Source organism: Brettanomyces bruxellensis, chromosome 4 (genome assembly GCF_011074885.1).
Source record: "Brettanomyces bruxellensis chromosome 4, complete sequence".
Classification (NCBI taxonomy): domain Eukaryota; kingdom Fungi; phylum Ascomycota; class Pichiomycetes; order Pichiales; family Pichiaceae; genus Brettanomyces; species Brettanomyces bruxellensis.
The window spans coordinates 450,812-469,317 of NC_054685.1; the positions used below are offsets into that span (position 1 = coordinate 450,812).

Genomic DNA, 18,506 nt, shown 5'->3' on the forward strand with positions numbered 1-18,506 from the left:
GGTTCACTTCAAGATGGATTTCCTTATATGAATATGTATTGCAAATTACACAATAAAGTCGTCGTCCCTTCTAAGAGACACATAGTATATAAGGAAAAAGTAGTACATACATGTAAGAGATATTTTTCCGCAGAAGTGGAATAGGTCATTCTCAGCCGAAAGTAGATTAGGGAGAAATTTATTTCACAGGAAAAATTTCCCCGCGAATTATTTCTCATATCTGTCTGAACATTAATTTGATTCACATATTATAAATCAAATACCAGTTGAACCTTTATGCGTTATTACCATATAAAACATTATTATAACTCATAGGTTCCGACAAGATGTAGTTCGCGTATTAATCAGATGATATAACAATACCATCTTTCCTTACTTGAACTCCATTGTTCGAGAGCTTCATTGTTTTGACATTCACAATTATAATTTTGCTTCTTAGAACTAAGTATTCTTTTTTATATTATGTAAGATTACCTCACTTTATTTTCCTTTTTATTTTTACATTACTTTACCTCTTTTTATATAGTTTCTTCTACAATGGGACGAGACCAGATAGTATATTTTGCAATATATCTAGTTTGACTCCAGTTGATAATGGCAGAGTAAAGGAAGTATATTCATTTTCTTCTATGGTGACACATATACAGTTATTAGAATGTTAAAGGCATTAACATTATCACACAGACCACTTGGTACATTTATATCCACCCACTTAGGTAACCGACCTTACAATTGTCTGAATCTCCCCGACTGCTAGGTTCTTATTAATACTATTAAAGAAGGAGTTTGATAGCTAAAGCCCGAGAGTAACTCATAAGGTCTCTCTTAACTCCGACACCACGGCATAGAGATATGTGAGCAATTAAGCAGATACAAATGTCACACGGGATTTATATACTCTGACACAATATTTATACACTCCGACAATCTTAGTTTTCATGCATAATTCAGAAGCAGAAACAAAAAATAGAATTTCCTATATAAATCTAAAATAATTATACTGAAAGGATACATAAAAACACATTTTTTCATAATTGGGTCAATGGTCTAGTGGTATGATTCCTGCTTTGGGAGCAGGAGGCCCTGGGTTCAATTCCCAGTTGACCCCTTATTTTTTTTATATGACTTATTGTAGTCATACAGTATATTCTTATAGTGACGTCTCTTATGGATTTTAACTGTTTGAGGATCAGATAGAAAGTGTGAATGAAATCGATGTGAAATCACATCTTATCAGAGGGTTAGTAAAAAATGATAATTTATGGGACAAAACGGAAAGTGCAACTAACTGTGGAAGCTTGTTGAAAGTAAACTTTTTTTTATTTTTTTTGGCATTGGGATTTTACGTTTCAAATACTCTGCTAAATCTTACTATTCAATCAAAAAAGGAGCTTAATTATGCACAACTTGGATGTAGGAAATAGTTGTGTGATATCAAGATAACCGAAAAGAATGGTAATTGTGTGAGTACAGTTGAATAGATGCCATTATATATATTATATAAATAAACACACATGAAATTACGTAGAATGTGCACATACTGATATAATGTTTTGTTCACTTCGTTGAACAGAATCCCAATAGTTGCAGAAAGGGAAACGGAATAATGCTTATGAAATAATTCAATAAGGAGAGTTGTGCTACTTCTTGGAACAAGGCTGTCGGTCTGAAAATTGAGCGTACATAAAAGGAAATGAATATTACTTCATCAGTGACGAACCTTAGCAGAATATTAAAAAGGAAAAGTCCAGGAATATTCTGAAAATAGTCAGTAGAGCAAGTGACATTATCTTTCCCCTTTTAATTACTGAATAAAGGAAAATCTGAACATGGATGCTCGGTTCCGTTGCTTTCATTAAAGTACACACTGAACAATTCTAAATATTGATCATTTGAGGAATGTGCTATTTGTTATGAAAGTCGAGCCTCTAGTACCATCTCAGCTAAAAATTGCTTTCGGACCATCAGCAAACAAAGCTCTGTATTATTTTAACCAATAATATATATATATATATCCGCCCATAATTAATGATCTGCAACCGTATCTAGATTATTCCTATTTCTCAACCAACTGCAATATCATCCTCATACGATTTCTCAGAATTTCTTTTACGTTTTCCTTTCAATGCCAAGCGGATCTCTCTTCTCAATTTGGAAGAGGAAAAGTTATTGAGACCAATTTAGATATTATTTTGGGATCATCGGTTGGTGACGTAGACATCGAACTTTTTATCAATCGACCAATTGTTGCAGGAGGTGAGTCCACTAGTTTGATAAAATATTCAACGTAGCCCGAATATAATCCAAGCGGGTGGATTTAAACAGATCATCTATAGGATGAGAATGCACCTCTAACTGCTCAATTCTCACACTATGATAATCAAAATTTATATACACCTTGTGCTTGTACGGACATGACTCACAAGGACATGACATGAAACAAACACATTCTCTTTCTTCACTGGTACCATTAAAACTTATATCTCTGGTTTTGAAACTCTCAGATATGAATAATCCTTTCCAAAGTGGAGTAATAATACGAAAGTGCACAAAAGACATACAAACCAACTTTAAACTTAGAATGTCATGTCTAACCTTCAGTATCATTTTTAAATCACGATTTGTAGGTAACCTTTCAAATTTGTAGGATGATGAATCTTTAAGAAGCACATTTGCAGCACGGGATAAAGCATTATCTATAAAAACGCCAACCATAACATGATAAATGCTTCTTTCCACCGTGTTTATATCGACAAATCGTTTTAAAAAGTCAAAAACACATTTCCTGGCTGCCAAAATAACTAAGCACAAGTTTCCTCTCCACAAAACATCAGATAATCTACGGGAAACAGTTGGTTCATGAAAAGCTAAATGGATACATTCGTCAAGAGCGTGATAATCAGTAGGCATCCCTTTCGTGATATTCGTCTTCGGTAAAGCATCATTTATTACTTTCAAGTGTTTTCAGTACATCCTTGAACTTCGTAATTTTTATTGCCGAACAGAACGACCGTACAGTTCCAAGTTTCCTTTTCGCATTTTTCGTCACCGAAACATGAGACCCATGATAAATATGCAATCTGGTGGCCGTTCTATGCTTCCATAAAGATGGATCAGCCCAATAAGATGTTGCATCCGCAGCGAAGGAAGCGCACGAGGAACTAAGCATTTTTCTTCTTTTCCTTTCTGATGGTGTTTCTGAAAGACAAAAGCTGTTAGTACTCTTACCCTCAGACACGTAATGTTTAAACTTGTAAACAGTATTGCGTTTTGACCAGGTATGCTAAAATGACTGGTACATGGAACCGTTGTAACACTGTGTAAACCACCAACTGTATAGACACTGGTATTGAAAAAAGGCTGGAGTTGAGGCTGAAGCAATATAGCACCCATCATATTAACACCATGATAAAAACTCCGGGACTGAGGCTGTGGAAAGAATCTTTAAATACAATTAACTTCGTTAGTAATCAGTAATCTAGGGGGATGAACATCATTAAAATTCATACTCACATTTGAATTGGCACTGCATTATATGCATGACTGTAAAGCGATACAAGGTTAGTATCATATCCAAAACATGCAAAGAAAAATGGGAAGCAACAAGCGATCATTACGGTACCATCTCCGGAACAGATCAAACAAACAAAAATAATTCCAAAATGATCTGGGAAAATCAAATAGAAAACACTTACTTACAGGGAGTAGCCGCATAGCTACCAACAGTAGGTTTAGAATCATCACCATTTACGCTCATATTTTTAAGACGATTCATCGCAAACCAATGAATCCATCCAGGACCAAAATAAATTTCACATTGACCAACAACTAAGAAGTATCGTGAAGGGAAAAGCTATATGTAACCATAGGAGGAAAAAACAACAACACGGTATGCACTCGAACGCGTCTGTTTACATAAAAAAAGTAAGAAGCTAATAGAGATTTAAGGTGTCGTCAATTTGAATGCCAGATGGAAGAAACCGAAGGCTGCAAGTTAACAATAGCAAATTTATCCGCAGAAGATCGAGACAAACACAAGTCGAAAATTGTACGCTTGCAAGCATATATTCTTCGTTCTCTGAGAATTCGTTTCATTGAGAATAAAAAGGATAACAAAGATTTTGAAATAAAATTATCGAAAGGGGAAAGCCGCGATCGTACTTTTAATTTCAACCACATCCGTACTATTACACATGGATGTGTATATCTGTCGACGGATTACCTTTCTTGCTTAATGCACAACAGCTCTCGATCGAGAACTTATTTGGCCACATTAAATATTAAATAATGTACGTTTAATGACTAACCCTTGTCTTACATAGTTTACTTGTCAGGATGCACCACAGATGTTTCAGATGGAAAACTTGAGCTAGTGCCACCCACAAAGTAAGAAAAAATTAAAATTTGCAATATTGTGAAGTTGCGTATTCAGTACGATTTTATTTTATTTTATTCTACTTTATTCCACCTTGTACAAACCTTTTCTAACAAGAAGCGGAGGTGTCCAAATCCGGAGTACAAACTGGGTAGATCGACAGATCATATGGACGGATTCAGTTCCCAAGCTGCAGCAGATCACTAAAAGTGGTGAAATACCAATTTCTTGGACGGACATACCCAATCAGAAATAAGAGTGATCTTAAAATTGATTATGACGGAGGCTTCAACTTCAACAGCACTAAGTTCCCATACTGTCCATCAGAATACATCAACGCAGGATGTTATGACCACAATAGTGTACAATGCAGTGGTGTGTGGCGGTATGGTACTTGCGTTTCTAATTCTGAGACTTCGATTTAAACGTATTTATGAACCCAAGTCTAACTTCAAAATTGTTCCTCCAAATCAACGACCAGATAAGCTTCCCAAAACACCATGGGGATGGTTTAAAACTCTACTCACTAGACCAGCTAGGCAGACAATTTCAGAGGCCGGTGTAGATGGGTATTTGTTCCTTCGGTACCTAAAAGTTTTCACCTCGCTTTTTTTAGGTGGAATTTCCACGTGGGTGATTCTTCTTCCAATAAACATGACACACAGTAAGCAGGAGACTGGATTGGATCAGCTGGGAATTTCTAACGTTGGAACGGCAAAACGATATTATGCACATGCAGTTGTTTCATGGCTCTTTTACGGTATATCTCTTTTCACAATATACAGAGAACTTGTGTTCTATACAAACTTTAGAAATGCTATTTTGGTTTCTCCAGCACATGCGGGAAAGTTGAGCACACGTACAGTTATCTTTCAAAGCGTCCCAGATGCATTTTTAGATGAGAGGAGAATAAGAAAACTTTTTGAAGGGGTGAAACATGTATGGATTGCACGTGGTCAGCGGAAATTACAGAAACGGGTCAATGAGCGAGAACGTGCTTGTCGTAATCTGGAAGGTGCTCTTTGTAAACTTCTTAAAAAGGCTATGAAAAAGCTAAAGAAAGCAGAAAAGAAAGGACATATAATTGAGCCAGCAGATGAACTTGAACAATACGTTCCTCGTAAGAAATGGCCACGTTTGCGTCCATCGAAGTTTAGCCGCAAGGTGGATATGATAGATTACTATAAGAAGAGAATTCCAGAATTAAATGAAGAGATCGAGGAATTGCAAAATGGTTACAAGTTATCGAATCCGATGAATTCCGTGGCGGTTGAATTTGTTAACTTATCCTATGCTCAAGTGGCATTTCAGCAGGAACCATATGATCAACCTCAGTACTTCACTCCCCGCCAATTTGGTGTTGAGCCTAGTGATATTTTCTGGCCAAATATGCAGATTTTCTGGTGGGAGAGGATTAGTCGACGTGCTGTAGGTGTTTCTATCATTACTGTTTTGGTTATCTTCTGGGCTATTCCATCAGCATTGGTGGGTATGATATCGAATCTTACATATTTAACCAACAAACTAACTTTCTTGCGCTTCATTTACAAACTACCAAGTTCTCTACTTGGCCTTGTTACATCACTTCTCCCAACCGTGATGATGACACTTTTGATGATGATTCTCCCGATGTTTATCCGATTTGTGGCAAAGCTTAGTGGAGCAATTTCTATTCAACAAATTGAATATTACACACAACAATCATATTTTGCATTTCAGGTGATTCAAGTGTTTTTAGTGACTACAGTTGCCTCGTCAATAACATCGGTCATCACACAAATCATGGACCGTCCATCCTCTGTCATGTCACTTCTCTCCAGTAACTTGCCAAAATGTTCGAATTTTTTCGTTTCATACGTTCTTTTCCAAGGCTTTTCTATTTCCGGTGGTGCTCTTCTGCAGGTTGTCACATTAATCCTATTTTACTTCTTAGGCCAACTACTAGACAATACACCAAGGAAGAAATGGATTCGGTTTAATGATATCGGCTCTTATTCATGGGGTACAACATTTCCAGTGTATACAAACTTGGCTGTTATTACATTTGCATATTGTATCATTTCACCAGTTATTCTCCTCTTTGCTGGTGCATCATTCTTGATTTTATATATCTGCTACCAGAACAACATCAACTATGTATATGGTCAGGCTCCAGATGCTTTGGGCATATATTATGTCCGTGCTCTTTTCCAGAGCATGGTTGGAATATATTTAGGAGAAATATGCTTGATGGGCATATTTGCTGTTTCAAAAGCCTGGGGTCCTGTTATAATGGAGCTTATATTTTTGGTTGCAACGACATTTTTTCACATTCAGCTCAACAATGCATATGATGCACATCTTAAGGTTTTACCAAATACCGTTATGCGTCCATTAGATGGAAAAACAGACACTATTTCGTGGACGAATCGTAAACATGAAAACGATGATCAGTTAACAAACAAGGCTGCTTCACAGGCCGACTACATTTCCAGATATATACACAAAGAAGTTCCACTTCTTATTGATGGTGAGCATGGTAATCAGGAGGCAAAAAGGACAAATTTCTTGGTTCGATTCTTCAAACCGAATACGTATCTATCATACACGAGCATACAATCATATATTCCAGACAGATTCCGAGAACTTCCAAACGAGTCACCCGAGTACATTGAACATGCTTACGATTATAAGGTTGTGAGTGAGAAATGCCCAAAAGTCTGGATTCCACGCGATCCAATGGGTATTTCACAAAGCCTAGCTTTTGAGTTCAAGGATGTCGTTGAGATAGTTGATACAAATGCATTATTTGATGCCTCTTGTAATATAATATGGACTGGTCCACCACCAGAGGAGAATTTCTTTGAGGGTGATGATAAGAGTAGTGAGAATACTGATCTAGATAATAAAAAGGACAGGAAAAGCTTGCTATTTGGATGGACCGACAAATTACCGATCAACCCATTTACAATAAACAAGCGTGGTGACAAGGATAATGAAGCTACCCGGGAGGATGCTGAAAAGTCAGCAGATGAAAGTGAAGGACCGTTTGCATAGTGTAGAATGACAATTACTAGTTACTATTAAGCAGCTTGATGCGAGATACCAATACTGCTGATTATATCTATAGACAGATGACAACGCATGCTCATACATATGTACAAGCCATCAAATTTATACATTGCTTTATTTGATACCCAATTATCCATTGTAAGTTTAAACGAACCGGATACACTTCATTGCGAATCTGCAATTTCATCCGTTTCTAAGGGCTGATGGCCGATTATTGATGTCGATGGCAGCACATTCTCTACGTTATCGACATCAATGATATCAAATGTTACAGTATCAATTTTGAACCAACCCTCGGTGAATCGTTGATTGGCAGATTTACTTGGACCACAAGATGCTATCAGAAAATGAGGAGCACTTTTCATCCGACCGCCATTAAGCAATTCGATATACTTTTTGATTGAAGTTGTTTTGTCAAGACCAGTTGTTACTGGTCCATCAGGGGATACTTGACGAATCCAATCGTTGTAAAGTATGATTCTGTTGGTATACAACTCGGAAACATGATCCTGAAGGGATACCGCCGGCACTAAAATACGCTGAATAAAGAACTCTGGAGTTCTCTGCCCATCAGAAGACGTCGATGAGTCCGTATCCGAACACTCTTCACTGTTACTCTCAGTATTTAACTCTTCCTGGCGAATTCGTTGATTAAAAACATCACACTTTCCGGTAGTAATGATTACAAGTTGATATTTCGATGCGATCGATGCAAGTGTGACAACTATGTCCTCCATTACACGGTATAACTTTTGAATTGGTCCAGTATACATATTATTTGTCAATGTACTTTTCCGTCTTCTTTTCCTATTTCGATTTATCTGCTTTTGAATTTCTATTCGATTCATCCTGTATAGGTCCTGAAAGCCATCTATAAGAACCATTTTAAATTTGGAGAAATCACTATTTTGTAAGAAAACAATGAGCTGGGATAATGTTTGTACCTGAACCACCTGAATATGATTAACAAACCGCTCATGAAAATGGCTTGATTTCCTTAGCTTGAACCATGGAATCTGATCAAAAGTTTGTACCACCAATACTTTTTTAGTTGCAGATGAGGTTTCTGATTGCAGACACTCCAGAATTATCCTGAAAATAAGTTCCCACTTTCCGACATTTCCAGGGACACAGTTCAAATCATAAATTAACCCACTTCTGAATCCACATCCTTCATATAGAGACGCGTTCAGCTTTTTTATACCACATGAATATCGAGGAAGTTGATGTCGTAGATTTATCACATCCCGTATACTCAAAGAGTTCTGATCACTATTTATTACCATTTTATTTTTTGCTCATGACAGGAAATATAAGAAGTGGATGTGTAAAATCTTTAATGAGGGCTTTGGTGCTATATTGAAGCGTATCCTTCAGTGAACGCGTAGATAATACAAATATCTTATGGTGCACGGATGCATAAAAGTATGCACAACCATCATTTATCCGGAAAGAAGCATTCGGAGAAACCTACGGAAATAAACCCGTTCAATGCGATTATTTTCCGTTCTGAGATCCCGATTCCCTACGAGTGTTGGCTCAGCTTATCAAACACCGAAGATAATGGAACATTTGTACTATAATTACACCTAAAAAGCCCACGGAAATCAAGTTTGCAATCAAAGAACATGGATCAGAAATGAAAATGTTTCACTGTAAACAGTATTTGAAGAATATTTATAACATATAAACATTTTCGTAGGACACGTATGGTAATGATGCTCCTTTTCTGGTGTCTTAATCGAAGTCGATAGTCGCGATGCTGCTTAAGGAAATCGAAGAGTAATATGGCGTCTGCGAACAAAGAAGGAGTAAGAAAAATCACTCCACTGCTGTGGTTGAGACAATAAGAATAATCTTTTGGGATGATCGAGATATATTCCATTAAACGGAAATGAAATTCCGAACTTTCCTTCGCTTTATTCCATGCATTCTATTGTTTATAATTTTCAGATTTTGCTATATGGCGCCAAATTTCCAGTTTTGGTTGTATTCGCCGAAAAAAGGGAGAAAAACGGAAGCCAACATTTATGGACAGAAAATATGCACACAAGTCGATATCACTACACTATCCATCAGGAGCTCGCCGCTTAATTATTGTATTGTCTAATATTATCACCAAATTTTCAATGTAATAATTCTAAGGCAAGTAATCTGACGTGTCATTTTACCTAGACCAAAAATATTAGACAAAAAGAAAAGCAAATAAATAATATTATTACACACTGGTTCAGCTTTATTTGAAACATTCCAGAATGAAGTAACATCATGTCAAGCTTCCAGAAGCATGAACCGAGGAGGCATGTATATATGTGTATGTGATTGACAGTACATCTAAAACGAAAAATTTTAATGCAGAGTATTCATTTATTATTAGCCATTTATTATGATTCAATGTGACGATACACTTATAAGGAGAGGCTTAAATGCGGCGGAGCGAGCATTATCTCCAATTTCGTTATACATATAATTTATCTGGTATCAAGCGATTGACCAAATAGTAAAATCAGAGGACAAAAGAAATAAAAAGAGAAAATATAAGATTCATTATAGATCTTTCGGCCGATCAAGTACGAAGCATTCATTCTAAAAGCCATCACATAATTTTTTTTAGATTTCTTTTCGTACAGTTCGTTTATAGAAAATTTTTAGCAGGCTGACCAATAAGACGAAAGCCATCAAAAATGGTTGGGTTCTCTTAAGGTCTGTGTAGGGATCTTCGCGGGCATATTTTTTTTTTTGCAATTAGATAAATAATGCAGGGGAAACTTCGAAGTAATTCAAATGCAGTAAGCGGAAGTAAATGCGTTAGCGAACGCATGAATGCCCAAATTTGGAATGCATTGTGTTACAATTTCATGCGTCGAGTGTACGTGTGCATAGCAATTATAAAATTATTTTTTTCCCCTGAAAAGAACAAAAGAGCTTTTTTTCAAGTGCGCACAATATTTATTTATTTGTTTTATTTTTTTCACCCAAGACCAACTTTATTAGTTTTATAAATATTATTATGATTAGAATTAAACGTGAAATATAGATGCACTGGAATGAAAACCAGCATGGATGGCAGAGAGAAATGAAATCCAAAGGGAATAATGCTCCTGAAATGGATATATTCTATACCCAAAAAGATAAACGCTATAGAAAGAGAACAAGGAAGCAAAATGAACACGCACAAAAAAAAGAAAACAGAACGATAATGGTATGAAAGATTGGTTGGTACTTTAGAATTGAATAACTAAAAAAAATAACCGTAAGCAACACAAATTATAGCGGGAAAACTTGTGAGAATGAAAGAAGAAATGAAATGAACACAAGAAAACGTCGGACGTTATCATTATTTCTCAACTGAGACGGTACTCTTTTGGTACTTTGACATAGTAGCTTTGCATAACTCTGGTTAGAGCATCCATCAACCTATTCCATTCCAAGATTCTAACATCCTTATCAAAACCTCTAGGCTTTCTAGTTTTGTAGGACATTATTCTCTGAGCCAGTTGCTGCTTGCAGTCATCATCTGTCTTTGGTTCAATATGCGGCGACCCGGAATCCAATGGGAAAGGAGATGTTGTGGAAACAGAATTTCTGGAACCTGGAGACGAGCTTGCGGAGATATCCTTTTTAGAATTTATGGACTTTGACCAGAATGGGAGGAGATTCGATCTCACTCTTCCTCTTTCTCTTCTCTTCTGATCATTCGGCGTTGTTGATCCCCAATCATAAATCATGAGCTCAACAATGTGAATAACTTCAACACTTGTAATATAGAAGCGTTTATGTGAGTTGTCAAGACCTTGGTCATCCGGCGCACATTGACATTGCAAACATGAAACCTCTATTGATTGTGGAGCTGCATCTATAGAACTACATGATCTTTTATCCGACATCATTAATTCAGAAGATTCATGTTCCGTATCGACAATACTAAAATGAAGCTGAAACTTGTTCAGATCTTTAAACTTTTCAATCCGAACGATCCGCCTCATCTCTAATTGTTCTGTATGCGTCCATGGTGTCAGACACAAAGTTTTATAGTCAGAGCCAGTAGAGGATAAATCACACTCTAGGTAGTTATATTCTGGATCGTATAGGGCCGCCTGTGTAGACTTTTTGTGTGACTTTGGACCAAAGTCTTTCTTCCTTACTAATGGAAAACCATCAGTTAAAGGTTGATTAATAAAACCAGAAAGTGGGACATCCACAGGAGTTGAGAAAGTCGTGTACGACAAAAGACTGTTCTCATGTGTTGGAAGAATCGTGGATGACGAAGCGGTATCACTTATTCCATAAGCATTTGTAGGATCAGACGGGTTGGCAGTTGTCGTTTGGGAAGGTTCCATAGGCGGGAGTAGATTTGAAAGTGAAAACGTGTCTAGTATACCAAGAGATGAGGATTTCAAATCAGGAGTCATAGAACGTGGGGGAGCACAAGCGGAAGCAGGTGGAAACATATCAGGACGTGAATATTCATAAAGCTGAGTCTGGCTTTCATTAGCATTAACTTTATTGGTCAATGAACTGTCATCATCCTTGAGAATACTATGGTAGCTGTTGGGGATTTTAGAATAGCATGATGAAGAAAGACGACGCCTCTTGCTATTCATACAGAGGGCACCAAAGCCCTTTTTTTTTGGCAAGGACGAGTCTTGCGTACTCGAACAGAAGATAGAGCTATCAAATGGGACAAAGTCCGAATTAAAAGTAAACGGATCGGGGCTTATTGCAGTGTTAACAGATAAAGGTGAGTTGCCTTGGAGATTATCGTTAGATTGAAACGTTTTCGTTTTTTCTTTGATTAACTCGGGAACAAGGATTCACCTTATCAGTATTTTTGGAAAGAAGAAATGAGTCTTCCAAAACAAACAAAAGAAAGCAAAAAATATGAAAAGCAAAATATGAGACAGAGAGGAGGATAAATGTGGCAACCAAATGATCAAATGATTGAATATATTATTTTGGCGGAGAGCTTGATTTTTATATTCTTTTGATTTTCGCTTAAAGGTATATGAGTATTTTTGGTACTTCTCAATGCTTTGCCGTCTCTTCCCAAACTTATTCGGCTTTTTGCACACTTTGCTTTCAAGATTGGCAAATGTGATTAAACAATTTTCAAAGGTGTGATACAACAAGAACAGAGGAAAGTGAAATACAAGCCACCGGTAAACCACTGACAGTTGTAAAATATGGCAGAGGATTCCTTTAAATACAGTGCAGACGAAAATTTTGAGATGTCGGCCATTATGACAAAGAAAAGCACGGGAAAAATAAAAGAAGACTAAGAAAATAATATGATGGGAAAAACAAGGCAGAAGCCGGGAAAATCTTTCATTGTAGAACAATCGCTGCCTTGAAAGGAGAAGTGCGAGAAGTAGAATGTCGAAGTAAGTAAAAAAGAAATAAGAAGTACGAGTACAGGTGGGAAGACTTCCCATGCTTAATTTTTTAAAGAAATAATTAGAGTTCTTATGCAATGGAAAACAAAGAGCGCTTAACAAACAAAAAGCACACGAGAATTTTTTCCTAGATAGGTTTGTTTGCTATTTCGATTGGAGTTCTGGAACTGGGTAATTCCAATAGGGGTGGTTCGAGAAAAAGAAAAGGAAGGAGAGAGTTCAAGGGGAGGGGAAAATGTAAAATAAAGGGGGAAAAAATAAAATGAAGTAGAATGAAAATGGGAATAGAAAAATAAAGCAAGAAATGGAAATCCATCTACGGCTGCGTTAACGCTATGGAAGTTCTTTTTTTGATTCCTTTACTTACGCCATAATTCAGAGACGCTATTTCCAATTTTCCATTTCCGAGTTTTTTTTTTTTTTTTTTTGAAATCGCCTTGCAAAGCTTTATGAGCAAAGAAAGTTCTGAGATAGCAGACTGTGCCAAATTCGTATCGTCATATGATATGGTTATTCAATGCAGATTTTTGACGGAATCCGGAAATAAAACTGAAAATGACATATGAGGGAAAATGTCAAAGTAGCAATAGAACTTGAGCAAGGAGTAATCAGCACTACAATTTAATTCTAGTATTTTCTTGACCAAAAAAATAATAAGCGACCTTGAGGACAGTACACTATTTTTAAAACTTTTTCCGCCAAATTTGCAGAAAATCAAACAATTATCATGAGAGAATTAGGTGATCTTCAGAAAATTTACAGGGCATATAGTCTCTGAAACTACATGGACAATCAAGCAGTAAATAATTGAGTCTCAATCATATATTGCTGATGGACTCTTTTATTTTCATCGTACAACACAAATAGAAATAGTAACACTGCCCATGTGTACGAATCAAGACTGACAGAATTACATCACCTGCATTTTTTTCCCCATGCCATAGTGCTCTTTTTTCCATATCCCGGAGCCGGTACATTGTTGAAATGGAAATCTCGCGTTACAAAAGTCCACTTATTCATTTCGGCATGTTTTCCATGCGTTTTTAGGCTTCTATAACATTCTGACTACCTCTTGTTGCTCTTCCAGATTTTATTTTATTTTTTTTTCTTTTCCACCTCTACGAATTATTTTTCCCTGTTATTTTTTTATTTCCGTAACCATCGTACCGAATGTGTAAGGTACTCAATAGTGGAGCACTTATTTCCAGTGGTTCATCAATAATCAAATTTCAGAAATCTTATCTTTGAGAGCAAAGAAAAGAATATTTTTTTTTTTTCACATTCTTCGATCGTGATATATTTTCTGGAATTTCAGGACTGTAAGGACTGTAAGGTTACCATAATTCATATTTACTTCTCTAGTTGTATGTATCAATATGAAAATGGTTGCTTATTAACTGACACGAGGCTTGTTCTGGCCTTTTTACGTACTTTGAGAAGTGTTGGAATTGAGGGACAATAATTCTAGTTACGATTCTAGCTACGCCTCTTCCTTTATTCTTCACTTTTTTTTACATAATAGGCATTAATAACAATGCGGCGGCATCTCTGATGTGGTACAAAATCGAGATTTTTACTTGATGCCGGTAAGGGAATCCGATTTTCGGACTCTACCATTTTTTCTTTAATTGCTTCATTTAATGAGGCCATTATCATTCCAATTATCAATACTGTGGTGCTTCTTTAATCCTATGTTTTTGCTAATCTTTTTGTATCTCATTTTCGCTTTTGTACGAAGAGTATCAAATATCAACCAGGTACTACTAATTTCTGCAGCAAATATCTTCAATATATTTGGGTATGCGCCACAAATGCGACTGAGCTCCACTGATGTTTACATTCACCGGATGAGGCGTTTTTTTATTTTTAATTTTTTTTTTCTTCGTAGATGTTGGCTTTAATTTATCGTGACTGAATTTTACTGATTCATGTTTGAAGAAATGAAATTTAGGGGGTACCAGCGTAAAGATTAGCCTACACATACACAATGGTAGGCGAAAACCTGCTTGGGGTACCATTGAAGCGTACAGATAAAGTTGATCTATGTAAGGAACTCACAAGTGTTTTTCAGAATGAATTTTACCAACCTCCTTCAAATTTCACGGATGACCTTCAAATAATCAATGAGTTAAGGAGATACACAGAGGAGGAACAGCCAAATTTGAAGACAATCACTGCGTTGAAGAGCTATTACATTCAGATAAGTGCTCTATCTCAAAAGCTCCCCCAAGACAGTTTGCAATTTGCATGGTATCCGATATTTGACACGGACGGCTTAAAGGGGAAACCGTTTGTAAGTCGATCATTCTTATACGAGAGGTGTTGCGTACTCTTTTTACTAGGTGGAATGTATTCGCAGTTGGCGTTAGTTCAAAATAGAATGACATCGGATGGGTTAAAGAAGGCAGGAATCTATTTTCAGTATGCTGCTGGCTGTTTCCAGGTTTTGACTGAGGATCAGTTTGCACCGTCACTAGATGCATTACCGGGTGATTTGCGTACAAATACACTTTCTGCACTAACTTATCTAATGCTGGCTTCAGCCCAGGAGATATACTGGTTAAAGGCTGTGACAGATGCATTAAAAGATACGGTTGTGGCCAAACTTTCGATGCAGACAAGTTCTTTTTATGAAAGCACAGCTTTAGTTATGCAGAAGGCAGGCGTATTTCCATCCGAATGGATCTCATTCTGCAGGGTTAAATCGCTTCATTTTAAATCAGCAACGTTAAACAGACTGGCTACGCATTTAACTTCCAAAGAACAGTATGGTGAAGCTCTTAGCAGGCTAAGAAGTAGTTCCAGGATAGCTGGTGAGGCTTTGAAGATAAAGATAACAAACGAACAGGTGCTGAAGGATTTGACGGATCTCAACAAGGTGGTTCAAGAAGAACTTTCAAAAGCAGAACGAGAAAACGATCTTATTTATTTACAGGATGTTCCAGACGAGAAATCACTGCCGGAACCGGCAAAAGCGAATCTTGTAAAGCCATTAGTTTCTTCTGGAATAATACACCCTGTAAAAGCTTTAAGTGAGAGTGCTGAATACGGCAAGCCACTTTTCAAGTCTCTTATACCATACTTTGTTGTAGAGATGGCTGCTGGATTCAAAGAGAAGTGTATCACTTATATAAATTCAAATGTGAAGGGGCCACTTAGTGTGGCCACAAAGCAACTTGACGATATGATGGAGTCGCTGAATATTGAATATTCCATAGAGGCGATCATGAAACCGCAAAGAGTACCGGAAACGATTATGAAATATAGAGAAAACATTACCGATATGGGTGGTGCCTCAAGGCTTGATGAAATGTTGAGCCAGCTGAATAGTCTAAAGTTGAGATGCCATACGGAGTTGGATTCAAATTGGAGAAAATTTAATGAAGCCAATGAGGAAGATAAAAGTCTTCGGGTGATGTACGGGGAAAAACGCTGGACGTTGCAACCATTAAAAGAGGAGGCAAACGATATTTTGAGCGGGTTTAAGCAGTTTGAGCAGTACTTGAGAGAATCCACGAAGGGAGATGAAACAATTGAGCAACAACTAGAAGAACTACGACCATTTCTAGGTGTTTATACCGATGAAGACGCGCTTAGGCAATTTATTCCGGCCGAGAAAGTGTTGGACCTCAATCCACAGTTTTGTGAGTTGGTAATGAAGATGAAGAACATTCTCAAGGAGATTGACACACTAAAAACAGAGAGATTAAAGCTGCTAGAGAATGTGCAAACAAAACTGGATCACGTGAGTGTTTTACCGGACGTTATCAAGAAATATAACGAAGTGCGGAAGCAGGGAGAAGGTGATGTTAACGCCGAACAACTGTCTCCCGTAGTTGAAGTGGAAATAGCTAAGTTCAAAGATGATCTTTTGGCCGTGAGAAACTCAATTCAGCGCCAACATCAGCTGCTAAACGAGTTACAGAAGAGAAATATAGAATACATGGAACAGAAACGCCGCTTACGGGTTTCTCCAGAGAGAGAGCAGGCACTAGATGTGCTCAGCAAAACGTATCATGGATTTTGTGAAGTTATCGGGAATATAAAGCAGGGATATGAGTTCTACAATGATTTTTCGACACGTCTTGGGCTGAAGCATGAGGAACTGGAGCAGCATTTGGAAGAAAGATATACAGCAATGAAACAGTTACAAAGAGCATTAGACGAACAGGATAGGCAGTTTGGTGGAATGTAAAAGGAGAAATAGTACAGTACCAGCACAAGTCTTTAGACTGATAGATATGGGTTACATGTACAAGCAGATATATCACCTCACAGGAAAGTTTATCGGTGAGGCAAATCGATAAATCGATAAATCAATAATGACATACTTATTTTATGTAATAAAGCACCAGTAATCAGTATCTAAATGACATTAAAACTATGTAAGAAGGCTTAATTGAAGTGAGCATCACTTTCAAAGATGTTGACACCCCAGTCCGGAGAAACAAACCGCTTATGGATGGTCTTGTACAGTTCACCGACGGCTTTGAAGTCCTCATCAGCAAGTTCAACGACTTTCCTGTTCGATGCAATCCTGATCGGGTTCACAGACTTTGGAATAACGACAATTCCACGCTGAACATCCCAACTCAAAATGATAGTGGCAGGTGAAACATCATACTTAGCAGCAATTACGCGAAGAGTCGAATCTTTCAATAAAGGAGCACCGGATGAGCCCAAAGGTGAGTATGCCTCAACAACAATTCCTTTAGAAGTGCAGAAATCCACCAATTCATGCTGTGGAAGGTAAGGATGTAGCTCGACTTGGAGGCAGGCTGGGACTGTGTGAACATCCTTGTCATTCAAAAGAGCCTCAATCTTTGGAATATTGAAGTTAGAAATACCAATTGCCCTGGTAAGTTTCAAGTCCACAAGCTTTTGCATTGCCTTGTAGGTGTCAACGTAACTCCATTCATCGAATGGAAGCAGAGCACGGCCTCCATCTGGTCTCCTTGGGAACAATTCAGTCTTACTTGGAGCCATTGCTGCAGGCCAGTGCATTAAGTAAAGATCAATGTAATCAAGACCAAGTCTCTTCAAAGAATCACGAATTGCCTCCTCTGGATCCTCAAACTCCGTGCACCACAACTTTGTCGTGACAAAAAGATCCGAACGTGGAACTTTTGACTCTTTCAAGAAGTCGTTGATGGCCTTTCCAACCCATTCCTCATTACCATAAACCCGGGCGGTGTCAATATGCCTGTATCCACTTTGCAAAGCTGCTTTCACTGAGGCGTAACATTGATCACCGGGGGATTTCCACGTTCCAAGTCCGATCTGTGGGATGTGTGCTCCTGTGTTGAGCGTGAGTGTTTTTGTACAGCTTTAAAATGTATAATTGTTAGTATCACATTGAATATCAAGTAGACACTTATAAAGTGACGATGCTATACTTACTTGTTAGGAGTGACCATTCTTAAAGATGCAATTCCTTTTCTTTATTTTTTCTATTGATATCAGCTCTGACTCCCTTTCTGTTTAGTTCCCTTAGACTGCCCTTACGTGTTCACAAGGTAAAAATTCAAATGCCTGAGGCCGCTTTTATATAACCAATGCTTTTTTTTTTTCTTCTTTCTCGAACTCACACATTTTCGGATACCAGATTAATAATATCCTGGTGTCTTATCTTGGCAAGGGTAGCACCATAATGGGTGGAGTTTTTCCGCGATATTCCACTAGTACGA

General features: G+C 37.4%; 5 protein-coding genes and 1 non-coding gene across 6 annotated transcripts; 3 read left to right on the forward strand and 3 right to left on the reverse strand.

The window, feature by feature from the left end:
- Positions 1–1,036: 1,036 nt before the first annotated feature.
- On the forward strand, positions 1,037–1,108 carry BRETT_001753. The gene has a single exon. It is a non-coding gene; the product is annotated as a tRNA-Pro (tRNA).
- Positions 1,109–4,651: 3,543 nt separating this feature from the next.
- On the forward strand, positions 4,652–7,411 carry BRETT_001754 (uncharacterized protein; the record flags this gene model as incomplete). Its single annotated transcript, XM_041280296.1, has 1 exon — positions 4,652–7,411. One exon carries the CDS (start codon positions 4,652–4,654, stop codon positions 7,409–7,411), a length of 2,760 nt encoding a protein of 919 aa, XP_041135179.1.
- A 179-nt stretch (positions 7,412–7,590) lies between these two features.
- On the reverse strand, positions 7,591–8,712 carry BRETT_001755 (uncharacterized protein; the record flags this gene model as incomplete). Its single annotated transcript, XM_041280297.1, has 1 exon — positions 7,591–8,712. The coding sequence occupies one exon, from the start codon at positions 8,710–8,712 to the stop codon at positions 7,591–7,593; it is 1,122 nt and encodes a 373-aa protein (XP_041135180.1).
- Positions 8,713–10,770: 2,058 nt separating this feature from the next.
- BRETT_001756 (uncharacterized protein) lies at positions 10,771–12,030 on the reverse strand (the record flags this gene model as incomplete). The annotated part of the gene is made up of 1 exon (XM_041280298.1): positions 10,771–12,030. The coding sequence occupies one exon, from the start codon at positions 12,028–12,030 to the stop codon at positions 10,771–10,773; it is 1,260 nt and encodes a 419-aa protein (XP_041135181.1).
- Positions 12,031–14,806: 2,776 nt separating this feature from the next.
- On the forward strand, positions 14,807–17,014 carry BRETT_001757 (uncharacterized protein; the record flags this gene model as incomplete). The annotated part of the gene is made up of 1 exon (XM_041280299.1): positions 14,807–17,014. One exon carries the CDS (start codon positions 14,807–14,809, stop codon positions 17,012–17,014), a length of 2,208 nt encoding a protein of 735 aa, XP_041135182.1.
- A 200-nt stretch (positions 17,015–17,214) lies between these two features.
- BRETT_001758 (uncharacterized protein) lies at positions 17,215–18,236 on the reverse strand (the record flags this gene model as incomplete). Its single annotated transcript, XM_041280300.1, has 2 exons — positions 17,215–18,145; positions 18,220–18,236. The coding sequence occupies 2 exons, from the start codon at positions 18,234–18,236 to the stop codon at positions 17,215–17,217; spliced, it is 948 nt and encodes a 315-aa protein (XP_041135183.1).
- Between the last annotated feature and the right edge of the window lie 270 nt (positions 18,237–18,506).